This window comes from Carcharodon carcharias, chromosome 16 (genome assembly GCF_017639515.1).
Source record: "Carcharodon carcharias isolate sCarCar2 chromosome 16, sCarCar2.pri, whole genome shotgun sequence".
In the NCBI taxonomy this organism is placed as follows: domain Eukaryota; kingdom Metazoa; phylum Chordata; class Chondrichthyes; order Lamniformes; family Lamnidae; genus Carcharodon; species Carcharodon carcharias.
Genome location: NC_054482.1, coordinates 90,627,999 through 90,647,541, shown reverse-complemented (window position 1 = coordinate 90,647,541; position 19,543 = coordinate 90,627,999). Strand labels below are relative to the sequence as shown.

The following is a 19,543-nucleotide window of genomic DNA, read 5'->3' as shown; positions in this document are numbered from 1 at the left end:
AGGTACCAAATTGAAAGAATAAGACGTACAATGCTGTGACGATTAGTGGTAAACCAGAAGATTGGGAAAATTTTAGAAACAAGCAAAAGATCATTAAAAAAAATGAAGAGGAAGAAATTAGAATATGAGAGTAAATTAGCAAAAAATATAAAAACAGACTTTGAGAGCTTCTACAAGTATATAAGTAGTAGAGTAGTAAAGTAAAGGTTGGTCCCTTAGAAGGTGAGACTGGGGAATTAAAAATGGGAAACAAGAAAATGGCAGACTTTAAACAAGTATTTTGTATCTGCATGGTAGAAGACACAAAAAGCATCCCAAGAGTGGTAGCAAATCAAGAAGCAAAAGGAAAGGAGGAATTTAAAACAATCACAATGAAATGTAGTAGGAAAACTAATGAGACTAAAGGCCAACAAGTCCCTTGGACCTGATGGCTTGCATCCTGGGGTCTGTAGTGGCTGTAGAGATTGTGAATGCGTTGGTTGTAATCTTCCAAAATTGCCTAGAGTCTGGGAAGATCCCTGCGGAGTGGAAAACCACAAATATATTACATTTATGCAAGAAAGTTAGAGGGATCTTGGCATCCTCATACATGAATTGAAAAAGTTAGTATGCAGGTACAGCAAGTAATTAGGAAGGCAAATGTAATGTTGGCCTTTGTTGTGAGAGGAATGGAGTATAGAAGTGGGGAAGTCTTGCTACAACTGTACATGGCATTGGTCAGACTGCACCTAGAATGCTGTGTATAGTTTTGGGCTTCTTATTTAAGAAAGGATATATTTGCATTGGAGGCAGTTCAGAGAAGGTTGTTTAGGTTGATCCCTGGGCTGGAGGGGCTGCCTTATCCGGAAAAGTTGAGCAGATTGGGTCTATGCTCATTGGAGTTTAGAAGAATGAAAAGTGATCTTACTAAAACATAAGATTCTGAGGGGTCTTGACAGGTTAGGTGCTGAGAGGTTGTTTCCCCTCCTGGGGGAATCTAGAACTATGGGGCGCAGTTTCAAAATGAGAGGTCTCCTAATTAGACTGGGGATAAGGAGGAATTTCTTCTCTGAGGGTCATTAAGCTTTGGCATTCACTATCCCAGCAGTGGAGGCTAGCTCATTGATTATATTCAAAGCTGAGTTAAACAGATTTTTGATCTACAAATGAGTCACTTTATGGGAGGCAGGCAGGTAGGAAAACAGTTAAAGCCACAATCAGGTCAGGCATGATCCTGTTGAATGATGGAGCAGGTTCGAGGGGCCAAACGGCCTACTTCTGCTCCCATTTCTATCCTGCTTATCTAGCTTTCTCCTAATTTACCTCAGTTACTCCATGATAATGCATTCCACGTTCTTGCCACTCTTTGGATAAAGAAGTTTCTTCTGACTTCACTTGAATTTTTCTTTCTTATTCTTTCATTGTGTGTGGGTGTTGCTGGCTAGGCCAGCATTTATTGACCTTGAGAAGGTGGTGGTGATCTGCTGCCTTGAAATGCTGCAGTCCATGCGGTGTGGGTGCTGTCTGGGAGGGAGCTCCAGGATTTTGACCGAGCGACAATGAAGGACTGGTGATATAGGTACATGTTAGGATGGTATGTATGGCTTGGAGGTGAACTTGTAGGTGGTGGTGTTCCCATACGTCTATCATGAATTTCTCAGTGACTATCTTTTATTTATTCCATGTAGAAATACCTCATACTTAGTTATGTTGGGAGTCTCATTACTAATATGATTTCTAATTCTGCAATAGTCACATTACCATTACACCACCATCTACCCTTAGTGTCACCAGGCTAGCAGTCCAGAGACCCAGGCTATTGCTCTGGGGAGAAGGGTTCAAATCCTACCATGGTAGCTAGTGGAATTTAAATTCAATTAATAAATCTGGAATATAAAACTAGTCTCAGTAATGGTGACTATGAAACTATCATCATTTCTAGTAAAAACCCAACTGGTTCGCTAATGTCCTTTAGGGAGGGAAATCTACCGACCGTACCTGGTCTGGCCTATGTGTGACTCCAAACCCACAGCAATGTGGTTGACTCTTAACTGCCTTCTGAAATGGTCTAGCAAAACACTCAGTTCAAGTGCAATTAATGCTGGGCAACAAATGCTGGCCTTGCCAGTGATGCCCACATCCCATGAAAGAACAATTAATGTAGGATAGTGGCTTTTTTTTATGTTGCTAACTTGGGTTACAACTAAGGAGTTTTGAGTGGAACATAGATCCTGTCCCAAACACACAATCTCCCCCACCTGCAAGGGCAGCAGGTGCATAAGAACACGACCACCTGCAAGTTCCCCTTGAAGCCCCACATTATCCTGATTTGGAACCATATTGCCTTTGCTTCATTATCATTGGATCCTGGAACTGCATACCTAACAGCATTGTGGACTACCTTCATCACATATGGACTGCAGTGGTTTATGAAAATGGCCCACCACTACTACCTTAAGGGCAATTAGGGATGGGTAATGTTCATATCCATCAATGAATTAAAAATAATAGACCATTTGGGACAATTGGCCTGCTTCTGTTTTCTCTATCTTATAATGTAGCTATTCATTCAGGAAATTAGTGGTGCGAAAATGCTCACTTCTTCAGGTATCTTATAAGGTGCTGGCTGTAGTCTAGCTTACTTAATTCCATGTCAGTGAAAAGTCTTCAGATTCACTGAGTAGCATCATCCCCCCCCCATACTGGGTTGATTTTTTTTTTTCAGTGGAACTAGCACAAGTGAATGGGAAGTGTGACAGGGATGCATTTGCATGCCCACATATTTTATGCCAGTTTGATTTTCTACAGGAAGTGATGAGCAATGTTGACAGAATGCATGTATTCATTAATGCATGGGCCTCTTGTGATATTTTCTAAGAAGTGTGTACTGCGTCATCCAAGGTTTCTGTCAATTCATCCAGAGCACCAGTGAATGCCAGGGATAGCTTTTATTCCCTAGCATTCAGAATTCTTATGACAGCTTTTAAAATTAATTAAGCACACAGACCATGAGCATCCCAAAATGAAAAAGAAATCGCCAAGAGTGGTTGCTGAAAATGCTTAAGTGTTGCAGACTTTGTGAACTGTTACAGCAAATTTTTCCCACACATATCCCTACTGCTGGTGAATTTCTAGGTGAAGGTGAGGGAAAGCCTTTTAAAGATGTTGGTATGACCTAAGACCAGAAGGTCAGCTTGGCTCAGAAGCCAACATTTGTGCTGGCTGGAGATTTATCCCAATTCTTCAAAATCTGTATATTTAAACCAATATAATGTGATACGTGGTGAGTTCTGTTTATTCAATATTCAAATTTAAATTGTCCCATGCCCAGATTTTTCACTTATCTGCTATCTACTAAGTTGTGAACTGATGCTCTACAACTATAATTTCTACTATGAAACCATCTCGGGAATCTATAGAAATAATTCTCGACTTTCTGTCTGCAAATACCACTGTGGTACTTCAGTTACTCCATAGTCCTATGGAAGTTTCCTTCTTTAAGCGAAAACTCCAACAAAAGAATTTTGTGTACCTTTTGAAGCAATCTATTGTGGAATTTTAAAGGCGAAGTGCATTTTTACCTCCATCTTACCACAGCTAATTAATTTTGCTTTTATTTTAACTAGGTGCTGTAGAATTCTGGGGATAATGTGAAGATGAGTTTGCTGGGATCTGTCCGCAATTTGTTGCTGGCTCTTTGTCTGATGTTGGTCTTGGGATTTCTCTACTATTCTGCTGGGAAGTTACACATGCATGGATGGGGACAGGAAGCACGTGAGTCATAAATGTACTATTTTAAAATGTTTTTAAACCATTTTCTGATTTCCAGGACCTAGATAGAATGTACTGAAATTGTTTTAAATCCAGATTTGAGATGTCTCACTATTGAGGAGTTGTCACTGGGATATTTTTCCCAACTATTCAAGTTGAATGGAAGAGAATTATAGACTTTATTTTTCAAAGTTTTGATTCATGTATTATTGGAAATATGGAAGCATATTTAATTAAACCACATGTACTTAAACCTTTTTGTGGCGAAGGAGGAAAGTAATCCTGCTCAATTTGGTTATTTCATTTCAATAATGGCATGTGTATTGTAGCAGGGTATAGAAGCTAAACTTGATGCCCTCAGAAATGGGTGCATGGAGAATAGAGCAGAAGGGAAGAAACAGAGAAGGTGTTTGGTCCTTCAACCATACATAAACTGATCAATCTAAATCTAGATTTTATTCCCTAAAAATGAGCTGTACAGCTTTCACTGAACAAATTAGATGCATCCTTATTTTTCAATCGCTATAGATAAATGATTTGGACATCCAAATATTTCAAATCATAATGCTTTGCCCATTATAAAAACTGTATATTCTTGTAAGCATGTGAGCTGTGTGATATACTCTGGCCTTCTCTAGAATTTTACCTTAATTCTTCCTGTATTTTTGGCTCCAAACCAGCGACATAGAACCATAAAATCATAATGATTACAGCACAAAAGGAGCCATTCAACCCATTGAATCCATGTCAGCTCTCTGCAGGAACAATTAAACCAGTCTCTCTCCTTGGCTCTTTCCCAAATATTTTCCCTTCAGAGGTTTATCCAATTCCCTTTTGAAAGCCATCATTGAATCTGCCTGCACTACTCTTTCAAATAGTGCATTCCAGATTGTAATCTCTGCTGTGTTAAAAAGTTTTTCCTCATTTTGCTTTTGGTTATTTTGCCAGTCACTTTAAATTTGTGTCCTCTGGCTCTTCACCTTTCTGCTAATGGGAACAGTTTCTCTCTATTTACTCTGTTTAGACGCCTCATGATTTGGAACACCTCTATCAAAGCTCCTCTCAAACTTATATAAAAGCAAAATACTGCGATGCTGGAGATCTGAAATAAAAACAAAGTGCTAGAAAAACTCAGTTGGTTTGGCAGCATTTATGTAGAGGGAAGCAAAGTTAATGATTGGAGTCCAATATGACTCTTCTTTGGAACAGTTCTGAAGCTTCTCCAGTACTTCCTCATAACTGAAGTCCTTCATCCTTGGAGCCGTTCTTGAAAATCGTTTCTGCACCTAATGCCTTCACATCCTTCCTAAAGTGTGGTGCCCCAAATTGGACACAATATTCCACTTGAGGCCATACCAGTGTTTTATAAAGGTTCATCAAAACTTCCTCGCTTTTGTATTTACTGCCACTATTTATAAAGCTTAGGATCTCATATGCCTTTTTAGCCATTTCTCAGCCTACCTTGCCATCTTCAATGATTTGCGCATATAATCCTTCAGCCAATGTCCTTTTGAAGTCTACCATTGTCGTCTTCATTTTCACTATACTTCCAAGTTTTGCGTCAGCAGTTAATTTTGAAATAGTGCCTTAATAGGCCCTGTAGATCCATGTCTAACTTATTAATACAGATGGAGAAAAGCAATGATTCTAATACTGATCACTGGGAAATTGGACTGTATGCTTTTTTCATTCTCAGGACTTGGGCATCGCTGGTTAGGCCAGCATTTATTGCCCATCTCTAATTGCCCTTGAGAAGATGGTGGTGAGCTGCCTTTTTGACCGCTGCAGTCCATGTGGTGTAGGTACACCAGACTCCCTGTAAGAAAAACAACCATTAATCACTAGTTCACCCATTCTGAAGAAGAGTCATATTTGACTTGAAACATTAACTTTCTTTCACTCTGCAGGTGCTGCCAGATCTACTGAGTATTTCTAGCACTTTCTGAATATACTGCCACTGTGCCTTTTAATTCATGGGCTTCAACTTTTCCTATGTGGCATTTATCTTATGGAAGTCCAGAAATACCACATCAAATGCAGTCCACTCATCAACCCTCTCTGTTACCGCATCAAAAAGTTAGTTAAACACTATTTGCCTTTAACAAATCCATTTTGACTTTTGTAATTAATTTTCACTTGCTTGAATGATTATTAATTTTGACCCAGAATATCGTTTCTTAAAGCTTTCCCACCCCGTAGTTGCTGGTTTTACCCTTGCTGTGCCTCACTTCAGCTCGTCAGCTGCTGAAACCCTCATTCATATCTTTGCTATCTCTAGACTTGACTATTGCTATGCACTCCTGGGCCTCCTACATTCTACCTTTCCTAAACATATCCAAAACTCTATACCGTTCACACATCACACCTGTGCTTACTGTCCTACGTTGGCTCCCTGTCAAACAACACTTCTATTTTAAAATGCCCATTCTTGTTTTCAAATTCCTTCTTATCCCTATAATCTGCAGCCACACAACCTGTCCAAGATTCATCTAATTCTGGTTTCTTGAGCAATCTCCAATTTTAATTGCTTCACTGTTGGTTGCCATGTCTTTTACCTAAGCCCTAAGCTCTGGAATTCCATCCCTACTCCTCTCAGTTTTTCTTTCTATCTCTGTCTCTTGTTCTCTGTCTCTCTCTTTCTCTTTTTCCCCCTTTCTCCTTTAGGGCGCACCTTATAACCTACCTCTTTGAGCAAGCTTTTGATCATCTGCCCTAATATCATTGTCTTATATGGTTCAATGTCAAATTTTGCACTATAATGTTCCTGTGAAATGCCTTGGAATGTTTTAGTAATGCTAAAGGTGCTATATGAATATAAATTGTCATTTTTGTTGTTGTGAAAGTAGCTTCAGACCTGGAAGGCACATCAGATCTATCACATTTCACTCTCTAGGTTTGTGTGTAGCTGGTATTGACTATCTCAGAACTAAAGCTATCAGGAGTGTTGGTTTGGTAGAGTTTGTGTTTCTATGGTGGGCAGAGGTTCAGAAAAATAGTATTTTTATCCACATCACAAAGTTGGCAGTTCATGAGCCTGGTAGTGCCTAGTTCCAGTAGTTAGAATTGACAGTGATTTGAGTGGTTCATTTTGTAAACCAACAGTTCTAATTGGACAGTCCCTTCCCACCTACATCCGTGATTCCTCTGACACCTTACGTCACATCAACAATTTCCAGTTCCCTGGCCCCAACGGCTTCCTCTTCACCATGGACGTCCAATCCCTCTACACCTCCATCCCCCACCAGGATGGTCTGAGGGCCCTTAGCTTCTTCCTTGAACAGAGGCCCGAACAATCCCCATCAACCACTACTCTCCTCCGTCTGGCTGAACTTGTTCTCACTCTGAACAATTTCTCCTTCAACTCCTCTCACTTCCTCCAAATAAAAGGTGTGGCTATGGGTACCCGCATGGGCCCCAGCTATGCCTGTCTCTTTATGGGGTATGTGGAACATTCCTTGTTGCAGTCCTACTCCGGCCCCCTTCCACAACTCTTTCTCCGGTACATCGATGATTACTTCGGTGCCGCTTCATGCTCTCGTCAGGACTTGGAAAAATTTATTAATTTTGCTTCCAATCTCCACCCCTCCATCATTTTCACGTGGTCCATCTCTGACACTTCCCTTCCCTTCCTTGACCTCTCTGTCTCAATCTCTGGTGATAGACTGTCCACCAATATCCATTACAAACCCACCGACTCCCACAGCTATCTCGACTACAGCTCCTCACACCCCGCTTCCTGTAAGGACTCCATCCCATTCTCTCAGTTCCTTCGCCTCCGTCGCATCTGTTCCGATGATGCTACATTCAAAAACAGTTCCTCTGACATGTCCTCCTTCTTCCTTAACCGAGGTTTTCCACCCACGGTCGTTGACAGGGCCCTCAACCGTGTCCGGCCCATCTCCCGCACATCCGCCCTCACGCCTTCTCCTCCCTCCCAGAAACATGATAGGGTCCCCCTTGTCCTCACTTATCACCCCACCAGCCTCCGCATTCAAAGGATCATCCTCCGCCATTTCCGCCAACTCCAGCATGATGCCACCACCAAACACATCTTCCCTTTACCCCCCTTATCGGCATTCCGTAGGGATCACTCCCTCCGGGACACCCTGGTCCACTCCTCCATCACCCCCTACTCCTCAACCCCCTCCTATGGCACCACCCCATGCCCATGCAAAAGATGCAACACCTGCCCCTTCACTTCCTCTCTCCTCACCGTCCAAGGGCCCAAACACTCCTTTCAAGTGAAGCAGTATTTCACTTGCATTTCCCCCAACTTAGTCTACTGCATTCGTTGCTCCCAATGTGGTCTCCTCTACATTGGAGAGACCAAACGTAAACTGGGCGACCGCTTTGCAGAACACCTTCGGTCTGTCCGCAAGAACGACCCAAAGCTCCCTGTCGCTTGCCATTTTCACACTCCACCCTGCTCTCTTGCCCACATGTCTGTCCTTGGCTTGCTGCATTGTTCCAGTGAAGCCCAACGCAAACTGGAGGAACAACACCTCATCTTCCGACTAGGGACTTTACAGCCTTCCGGACTGAATATTGAATTCAACAACTTTAGGTCGTGAGCTCCCTCCCCCATCCCCACCCCCTTTCTGTTTCCCCCTTCCTTTTTTTTCCCCAATAAATTATAAAGATTTTCCTTTTCCCACCTATTTCCATTATATAAAAAAAAAACCCCACTAGAGCTATACCTTGAGTGCCCTACCATCCATTCTTAATTAGCACATTCGTTTAGATAATATCACCAACTTTAACTTTAACACCTATGTGTTCTATTGTACTATTGTCGTTGACATCTTTTGATGATCTGCTTCTATCACTGCTTGTTTGTCCCTACAACCACACCTCCCCCCCCCACCTCTCTGTTTCTCTATCTCTCCGCTCCCCACACACACACCTTAAACCAGCTTATATTTCAGCTCTTTTTTGGACTCGAACTCAAGTTCTGTCGAAGGGTCATGAGGACTCGAAACGTCAACTCTTTTCTTCTCCGCCGATGCTGCCAGACCTGCTGAGTTTTTCCAGGTAATTCTGTTTTTGTTTTGGATTTCCAGCATCCGCAGTTTTTTTGTTTTTAGTTCTAATTGGATGTCAGCTGGATACCAGCTATTATCCCTTTGGGATGGTCAAGTAAATCATAGCTTAGCTCTGGCCATAGGCTAAGCAGAGGAAATATCCTATATCTTTTATTTTTTAAAGTTGAATTTTGCCTGTTGGACTGTTGTTTCATCTACAAATATTTAGATAGATGTCAAGAATTTATAAGTAGCTGCAAATACATGGATTTACCAATACAGGCCATTTTTCTATTGGAGTACTTGAGCAGTAGCTTTAAAGGAGTGTCTGTTTAAAAAGTTAGTTTGCAGTATGTTTGTGAAATCTATGTGTGAACAATGTTACAGCAGATTCACTAGTCTGGCAAGAGAAATGTGACAATTAAGGTAATGACTGAAATGATAAGGAGGAATTAGGTTTTTTGAAGTGTGCTACTGTGAATGTGAATTCTCTTAATCTTTTACAACCATGGGCATTTATTGTACAATAGTTGTACTTGAGTTTGAAGAAAATTCTTGTGCAAATTGCACAAAGGTTCCCTGCCTTGGTGGTTTACTTAGATAGATTTCAGTTTGAAACTCAGCACGTGTGACTGATTGCTCTGAATATATTTAGTCTGTCCCAAAACAACAATAGCAACTTACATTTATGTATCTGGTGAGCTGGAGAGGGATGAGTAAAATTGTCCCAAGTTTGGATGCTATCACAGTCTTTGGTTCTACTTCTCCAGACTGATTAATGTAAGTGTTGCTAGGTTTCAGAGCATGCTGTTGTCAATAGTGAAGATTTTCCTGTCTTGGTGCTGAAGAAGAGTGCACACCCATTAACGTGTTCTGTTCACATTCTGGACACAGGTCTGCTGCCTGGCAGGGCAGAAAAGCTGCATGATGACCCTTGGAAATTGGTGTCTCCTAGCTGTTGATGGAGGTTAGCAGTTAGAAGATGTCAATTCTACCTAAAGGCCCTGGGGGAATATTTCAAGATGCAAAAATAGTTACTTGATCATCTTCAGCATAACAACCTGTTGGTGCATGTTGAGGGGTGGTCTATAGAGCTATATTTTTTCTCTGGATGTTCCTAGTGGATTTCCTGTAACATTGTTCACAGCTGATCTGCAGCTTGCTTATACGGTTGGAGAATTTTCAGTTTATGGGTTAGCTCACTTCAAAGGCTGCGTCACTTCCTCTAACCTAGGATAGGATTTTCCCCGCGGGTTTCAGGACCCCGTTGGTGGGCTAAAAAATGGGAGTCTCTAATTGATGAATTTCCTTGAATTGGCCAATTAGTGTTTGGAGGGTAAGTTCATCGTCCAGTTGAGTAGGTCTTTCAGCTTGGAAGCAGCAGCAAGATAACCATGTAGGTAAGTGAGGGAGAGGATACCACCAAGGTGGAGGCGTCCCTCTCCAACTTTTAAAATTGCAAGTAAAAGAAAACTGGGCAGCTGGGCCACTGCTGTAGGAGGGATCCCTTTCCACAGGGTAACCTGAGGCTGCAGCTGAACCCACGCAGGCCAGGAGCACTTCTAAGCTTGCCTGAGTGCTGGTCCTTTGGTCTGCTACCTCCAGGCTACTGCACAGTACTCCACCACAGGCAAGGGCCTGGAGGCCAACTAGAAAATGCCAGATAGGCCCTAATAGTCCTTTAATTGGTCACCTGCTGCTTATGGGTGGGTAGCTCTGCTGCCTCCCCCATCCTGCCTCCAGGAAAATGGCCCCAGGGATGGGAAGGAGCCAGGGAACTGGCATGCTGATGGACGGCACATAATTTGCTGCCTGCCGACACTCTGCCTGCCCCATTGGTGGCTAAAACCTCAGTCCCTAGTCTCGAATGTCATATCTAAAACATGAATGCAGGTTCTGTGGTATGAATCTGCTCTAAGTTTCTACATCCTCAGTTACCTTTGGCTAACTAAATTTTGCTTTTCAGTTTTTGGTAGTGTATTATTGGCGACAGTGTCTTCCATTATTTATGCACAGCTTCTAGTGAGCACACATACATAGCCAAAGTTACAGTCTGAACTGCACTACTTCTCTAAGCTGCCAAAACTGCACCTCACAGTCTTGTTCCCAATTCAGATGTACTTAATGGTGTGAAGTTCCTGGACTTGTGTCATAGATATGGACTAAACTATCTTGTATCACTCTGTACTCCGAACCCTCTTTCCAAGCCCTAAGCCTACCTCATTTTGTATCCAATTATGCAAAAAACTACTCTCAAATTCACTTACAGCTACATTTTCAAAATCCCAGTTGTTTAGCCTTTGGTTCACCAAAACATTTATTCAGCTACTGATTTGCTCAACTGTACTCTTCCCCTCTGCATTTGATGCCCTAGCCTCTAATAAAACCATTACTCTCCCTCATCCCCGGTAATGTCCTCATCTCCGCTCCTTTAAATTCAAGGGATGAATACTTGGTAGGATATGGCAGACAACTTGTTTAACTATTCACCATCAGACCTATCTGGAACACTTAAAGCACTCTTGGTTTCTGCTTTTATCTGCTAAAACTGCTCACTATTGCAGGATCATCCTCGAATATATAGTTAACCCCCAGCTTCTTTTCTCTACTGCATACTGTCACCATAAACCCATCTCCCTGTCTCCTCCACCCTCACCTCCAACAGTAAATGCAAGGAGCTCATGGACTTCTTTAACACCAGGATTGAGATCATCTGATACTCTGCTGCTTCCCTCCTTTGCACTTGTTCACTGGATAAAGCTTTGTCTATGGCTCTCCCCTGCCCTAAACTGAAGTAGCATCTTTTCTAGTTTCTCTCCTATCATTCCTCAAGCTTCTCTGAGCTCAGCTTGTCCATGAGACCCATTTCTGGCTCCCTCAACCCTTTTCCCACTAAACTGCTGACTACACAACTTCCCCATCTGCTCCCCATGTTAGTCAATGTTGTAAATGATTTTCTCTCTAAGTGTTGTCGCTCTCGCCTTTAAATCTGTCATCATCATCCTCTCCTCTCCATCCTTGCAAACTGCTGCCAATCTCCAATCTCCTTTTGCTCACCAAAGCCCATGAACATATTGTCGCCTTCCAAATCCATGCCAATCTTTCCTGAAACTTGTGCTTGAATCCCTCTAAGCAGGTTTCTACCCCTGCCATAGTACCAAAATGGCTCTTATCAAAGTCACAAACAACATTTGACGGAGGTGAACTATCCCTCCTCAACCTTTCTGCCGCCTTTGACACGGTTCACCACACCATCATCCTCCAAAGCCCCTGCAGTGTTGTCCAGCTAGGTAAGAATGCACTCGTCTGGTTTCATTCTTACCTACCTAATTGTAGCAGAGTATCACTTGCAGTGGCTTCTCTTCTTGCTCTGGCACCGTTACATCTGGTGACCCCTCCACCTCAAGGATTGGCCTCCCCCTGTTTCTCATCTATACACTCCCTCTTGGAGACATCATCTGAAAGCACAGTGTCAGTTTTCACACACACACATGCAAGCGGCACAAAGCTCTCACCATTTCCTTCAACTCCTCCAATGTTGCTAAATTATCAGTGGTTATCTGACACCCAGTACTGGATGAGCAGAAATTTCCTCCAGTTAAATATGGATAAGACTGAAGCCTTTGTTTTGAGTCCCCGTTCCAAATTCCATTGACCAGCTACTGGTTTCATCTGAGACTAAACCACCACTATTTGCAACCTCAGTATCATGTTTGACCTTGATATGAGATTCCGCCCACACATCCGTGCCATCACTAAGAGCGTCTGTTTCAACTTTTGTATTATTGCCCAACACCATCTGTGCCTTAGCACATCTGCTATTGAAACCCCCATTCATGTCTTTGTTACCTGTATGTAGACTTGATTATTCCAACGTTACTCCTTCCACATACTACTCTCCGTAAACTTGAGGTCATCCATACTTTGCTTCCTGTGTCCATACTCATATCAAGTCCTGGTGACCTATAACCTCTCTGCTTACTGACTACAACGGCTCCCAGTCTTGCCTTCATTTTTAAAATTCTCATCTTTGGTTTCAAATTGCATCGTGGCCTTTCCCATCACTTTCTCTGTAATTTCCTCCAGCCCCAAAACCTTTTGAGACACCTGTGCTCATCTGATTCTGGCCTCCTGAGCTTCACCAGTTTTAATTGCTCCATCACTGAGCCAAACTCAAGAGGTGAGATGAGAGTGACTGTCCTTGACATCAGGACAGCATTTGACCAAGAGTGGCATCAAGGAGCCCTTAATAAACTGAAGTCAATGGAAATAAAAGAGAAAATGCTCCACTGGTTGCAGTCGTATGTAGCACAGAAGGAGGGCAATGTTTGTGGGCAGTCAATCATCTCAGTCCAACAGTTCTTCAAGGCATTCTACTAGGCCCAACCATCTTCAGCTACTTCATCAATGACCTTCTTCCATCATAAAGTCAGAAATGGGGATGTTTGCTGATGATTGTACAATGTTCAGTACAATTCGTGACTCCTCAGATACTGAAGCAGTCTGTGTCCACAGCGTGCAGCAAGACCTGGTCATCATTCACGCTTGGGCTGATAAGTGGCAACATTCATAATTACCAGGCAATAAACAGGGAATTCTGAGAGTAACTGGCTTCCTGTTTCCCCAAACCCTGTCCACCATCTACAAGGCACAAGTCAGGAGTGTGATGAAATGTTCTCCACTTGACTGAGTGCAGCTCCAACAACACTCGAGAAGCTTGATACCATCCAGGACAAAGCAGTCTGCTTGATTGGCACCCCACCTACCACAATAAACATTCTTTCACTCCACCAATGACACACAGCAGCAGCAGTGTGACCCATTTACAATATGCACTGCAGCAACTTGTTAAGCCTCCTTCAACGGTACTTTCCAAATGCATAACCTCTACCACCTAGAAGGCAAGGGCAGCAAATGCATGGGAACACCACCACCTGCAAGTTCTCCTCCTAACTGCACACTATCCTAACTTGGAACGTTATCATTGTTCCTTCACTGTTGCTGGGTCAAAATCCCTCTCCCTAACTTCACTGTGGGTGTACTACGCCAGATGAATTGCAGCGGTTCAAGAGGTGTCTCACCACCACCACCACCTCAAGGACAATTAGGCATGGTTAACAAATGTTGGCCCAGCTGGCAATGCCTGCATCCCGTGAAAGAATAAACAAAGGGTAGATGTGCCTTCAGCAACCACCACCCCCCCCGTACTGGAATTCCCTTCCTAAACTCCTCTGACTGTCTACCTCTGTTTCCTCCTTTAAACTCTTTAAAACTTAATTCTTCAGCTAAGCTTTTAGCCATTTGCCCTAATATCACCTTTTCATAACATTTATTTTTCAGGAGACATGGGCATTGTTGGCAAGGCCACCAGCATTTATTGTCCCTCCTAATTGTCCTTGAACTGAGTGGCTTGTTAGGCCAATTCAGAGGACAGTTAAGAGTCACCCACATTGCTGAGGGTCTGGAGTCACATGTAGGCCACAATGGCAAGCACGACAGATTTCCTTTCCTAAAGAACATTGGAGAACCAGGTTGATTTTTATGACAATTGATAGTTTCATGGTCACCATTACTGAGACTAGCTTTCAATTCTAGATTTTTATTAATTGAATTTAAATTCTGCCAGCTGCTATGGTAGATTTTAATCCATGCCTCCCAGAGCATTAGCCTGGGCCTTTGGATTACTAGTCCAGTGACATTACCACTATGCCACGTCTTTCCACCACCTTATGTAACTCAGTAACTTTATTTTCTATTGCTCCTGTGAAGTGCTTTGGGATATTCATTAGTTTTGTATCTTCACACTTTTTTTCCTTTGGGGGACAGTGGGGAAATGTTGGTACTTGAACCAAGAGCCTCTGGCTCAGGGGGAGCACTATTTATTGAGCCACAAGACTTCCCCTGCTTTACTGTATTAAACCTTTATATAAATATTAGCTCCTGCTGTTTGGAAATTCTCCTTAAGTTGAGCTCAGAACATCATTATTATGTTGAACACCACCTGATGGATTTTAGACTGTGAAATAATTTATTTTAAGGAAACAAATGTCAATGAGCTGAAACTGTTTGCTGATTGTAAATTTTACTAATATACTTGTTATTGCTGGTTAATTTTAGCTGTGATATATTCATACAAGTTGCACTAATTAGCTTTTTTTATTCTTTCACGGGATGTGTTCATTGCTGGCGAGGCCACCATTTTTATTGTCCATCCCTGATTACCCTTGTCAAGGTCTTGGTGAGCTGCCTTCTTGAATCACTGCAGTCTATGTGGTGTAGGTACACCCACAGTGCTGTTTGGAAGGAAGTTCCGGGATTTTGACCAAGCGACAGTGAAGAAACAGCGATATAATTCCAAATCAGGATGGTGAGTGGCTTGGAGGGGAACTTGCAGGTGGTGTTCCCATGCACCTCTGCCTTCGTCTTTCTAGATGATAGAGGTTACGGGTTTGGAAGGTGCTGTCAAAGGAGTCTTGTTGAGTTGCTGCAATGCATCTTCTAGATGGTGCTGCCACTGTGCGTCGGTTGTGGAGGGAGTGGATAATGGAGGTGGTGGATGGGTGCCAATCAAGTGGGTGCCTTTATCTTTGATGGTGTCAAGCTTCTTGAGTGTTCATGGAGCTGCGCTCATCCAGGCAAGTGGACAGTACTCCATCACACTTCTGACTTGTGCCTTGTAGATTGTGGACAAGCTTTGGGGGGAATCAGGACATGAATTACCCTCTGCAGAATTCCCAGCCTCTGACCTGCTCTTGTAGCCACAGTAATTATATGGCTAGTCCAATTCAGTTTCTGGTCAATGGTAACCCCCCAGGATGTTGATAGTGGGGGATTCAGCAATGGTAATGCCATTAAACGTCGAGGGGCGATGGTTGGATTCTCTCTTGCTGGAGATGGTCATTGCCTGACACTTGTGTGATGAGATTGTTACTTGCCACTTATCAGCCCAAGTTTGAATGTTGTTCAGGTCTTCCTGCATGTGGAATCGCGAATTGTGCTGAACATTGTGCAGTCACTAGTGAACATCCCCACTTCTGACCTTATGATGGAGTGAAGGTAATTGATGAAGCAACTGAAGATGGTTGGGCATAGGCCACTATCCTGAGGAGCACTAGCAGTGATGTCCTGGGACTAAGGTGACTGACTTCCAACATCTACAACCATCTTCCTTTGTGCTAGGTGTGACTCTAACCGGTGGAGAGTTTTCCCCTGATTCCCATTGACTCCAGTTGCATTAAGTTCCTTTTATCCATGTTTGGACCAAGGCTGCAATGAGGTCAGGAGCTGAATGACCTTGGCGGAATCCAAACTGAGCGATAGTGAGCAGGTTATTTCTAAGCAAGTGCTGCTTGTTAGCACTGTTGATAACCCCTTCCTCTGCTTTGTTGATGGAGTGCTAATTGGCTGGGTTGGATTTGTCCTGCTTTTTGTACATAGGCATACTTGGGCAATTTTCTACAATGCTGGGCAGATACCAGTGTTGCAGCTGTACTGGAGTAGCTTGGCTAAGGGTGCAGTTAGTTCTGGAACACAAGTCTTCAGCACTATTGCTGGGTTGTTGTCAGGGCCCATAGCCGTTGCAGCATCCAGTGTCCTGCTGTTTCTTGATAACATGCGGCGTGAATCGGATTGGCTGAAGACCGGTATCTAATGATGCTGAGGACCTGAGGGATCATCCACTTGGCACTTATGGCTGAAGATTGTTGCAAATGCTTCAGCCTTATCTTTCGCACTGATGTGCTGGGCTCCTCCATCATTGAGGATGGGGATATTTGTGGAGCTATCCCCTCATCTGGTGAATTGTATAATTGTCCACCACCATTCACCACTGGATGTGGCAGGACTGCAGAGCTTAGAACTGATCCGTTGGTTGCTTAGCTCTTGTCCATTGCATGCTGTTTTTGCTGTTTGGCATGCAGATAGTCCTCTATTGTAGCCTGGTATCGCTCCTGGCATACCTTCCTGCACTCTATTGAACCAGGGTTGATCCCCCTGCCTTGATGGTAATGGTAGAGTGGGGGATATGCCTGGCCATGAGGTTACAGATTGTGGTTGTATGCAACTCTGCTGCTGCTGGTAGCCCTCAGTGCCTCATGGATGCCTAGTTTTGAGTTGCTAGATCTGTTCGAAATCTATCCCATTTAGCATGGAGGTGGTGCTACACTTCATGATGGAGGTTATCCTCAATGTGAAGGTAGGGTTTTGTCTCCACTGTGGAGGACTGTGCGGTGGTCAATCCTACCAATACTGTCATGGACAGATGTATCTGTGACAGGTAGATTGGTGAGGATGAGGTCAAGTAGTTTTTTCCCTCCTACTGATTCCCTCACCACCTGCTGCAGACCCAGTCTAGCAGCTATGTCATTTGGGATTTGGCCATCTTGGTCACTTGCTGTTTACCTTTAACATGATGCTGTCATCATCCAAATAAATCTCTTGTAGTCTGTCAGGAAATGAATTTGCATTCTTTTTGCTTAGCCTTGAGTAAAAATTTATTAGGGCTGTTTTTCCCAGACATATATCTCTGCTTTGCCCATTCTCTTCCCCCATACATCATGAATCAATTGACAGCACCCTGTATAGCTGCCTAGGTAGCTGAACAAATGGCATGTAATGTACAAACTGTCATGAATCAAATCTGTGCATTGATCAATGATCACGTGTTTTTGTCTTTCAATTTTTAAATTTATTTCAACCAATGATGAAATCGCCTTGCTTGACATAGAGAAAGACCAACCAGATGTCAAGATTGTCAGAGTTATGTCTGATGCACATTTCCCTAGCACACATCCCCACTGAATGGTTCCGGTCTTCCATGTCACAGATGCAAATTAGGAAAGAGCTTGAAGTAGGTCATCATTAGGTTAAGTGCTCAGTAAGATTTCAATTGTGGAGAAATGTCATTAACAGTTTTGGATGTTCTTTTAACAACATTGATCAGAAATTACTGATTCAGTGCAATGAAATCATGAAAGCAAGTACTTTCACTTGTTTTTTTAAGTTAAAGTGAAGTTTGTGTTCTTACATCTTATTGTATTTTGAAGTCTGGGTAATTCTGATTGTGACTGAATCCCAGCATTTAAGAGCAAAGGTCAGTGTGGCAAACACACAAAAAAGACGTTGCTGAAACTGGCCTTTTTTATCAGACCTCACATTGTATTGATGGATGGAATTGGAAAGAATGGTTTTCAATAGGTCCAGTTCCAATCTAATAATCCAGGGGGGAAAAAGACTACTAATTTTGTTATCCCCAGGGGATTGGAACACAAAATAATTGCTGGTGACAGGCCACAATGCAATCTGTTCACTGAGTGAAAAAACCATACATTTATTTCTTTTGAGTCCTTACATCGTTAGCTGAACTGAGTTGGTATCACTGTCACCTCTGATTCAAAAAGGCATGTGTTCTAACCATCATACCAGGAATTGAACACACCAATGCAGTTCTGACAAATTGCAGCATTTTGGGGTTGTCTTTTGGATGAGATGTTAAACTGAGGCCTTGTCCACTTGTTCATTGGATTGCATGGTGGTGTTAAAGAACTCGGAGGGATTTCTGGTATCCTGAGTAGCATTCCCTTTATTTTCTGAACATTTTGTTTGGCCAACTACATGAATCCTTTAGAACTGGAGCCATAATTGTACTTATTTTTAATGCATTGCCATTCCTCCATTTCAGAATGTAAGATTGCCATTTGCAAAATCTTGAAAATCAATGTTGACCATCATTTTTTGTCTGCACTCCATACACTATGGCTTTCAATTATGACGTAAAAACATGTAAGATCACCACACCCTCATTGGCAACTGAAAACTTCAGTTAATGGTTCAGTAAGTGAGCTTGTGTAAGCTTCAGAAAGTCTGTGTTTGGAACTTGATGTAGTTGGTGTGTATTTACTGTTTTAATATCAGAGTTCCAGCATTTAAAAGTTTTTCTTCATACTGTTACATCTCTTAACTATGTAATTTATTGAGTAATTATTTTGGATACTACTACACAAGGGAGTCGTTTACTAGCGAGTCACTTGTAAAAAAAAATGCACATTATTCAGGTGACCTAAATAGAAAATGTGCTAGATGTGTGGACGGATGTACCTTGAATGTATGTTGGAAGGAGGAGTTCTGCTGGTACTGGCATAAATAAGTAGGATAAATCAACTTTGAATTAAGAGGAGTAGACAAGTTTCTTTTTAAATGGAGTTTGAACATTTAAGTTGTCTGCTACTGAGGTGCTTGCATAATACCACTAGAGGGAGACATTGTCTTGCAGTAAAATACTTTATTGGTTAGGCATTTGTATATTGCTCAAAATAAAGCTCTGCTGACTAAACGATGAGTCCTATGCAGTGCATTGTTGCTGACTAATTTAACTTGTCCTTGTGTCTAGCCAATCAGGATACCTCAAGATAACTAGGAAAGAACAGTTAATTATACAGATGCAATGTCCAAAATCTGGCACCGTTGGGACTGAGACCGTGCTGGATTTGAGATTTCTCCAGATTTTGGACAATAAAATCAGGTAGCCTATCCTAGGCCAAGTTCAATGAATAAGTGATGCATGAAATTAAGTATGATAGAGAATAAATAATGATGTATACATAATATTTGAAAAAAAATTATTTGTACTTTCCAAATATTCTTCTTGTTGTCCGCTTCCAAAGTAAGATGCATGAACAGTGCATGGGCAGAAGTGGGGTGGTTTGGGCCAGGCCTGATTAGGTGGGGGTCAATGGTTGTTCGGGTAGACTGGCACGCCACTGTTAGCAAAGTGG

General features: G+C 42.4%; 1 protein-coding gene across 1 annotated transcript in view; it reads left to right on the top strand.

Annotated features, from left to right (window-relative positions):
- LOC121289276 (CMP-N-acetylneuraminate-beta-1,4-galactoside alpha-2,3-sialyltransferase-like) overlaps positions 1 to 19,543 on the top strand; it is a 651,606-nt gene that overhangs the window by 163,162 nt on the left and 468,901 nt on the right. The window contains exon 2 of the mRNA XM_041208545.1: positions 3,606 to 3,753. Within this exon, the coding sequence (XP_041064479.1) occupies positions 3,636 to 3,753 (118 nt within the window). The 5' untranslated portion in view covers positions 3,606 to 3,635. The remainder of the gene's footprint in view (positions 1 to 3,605; positions 3,754 to 19,543) is intronic.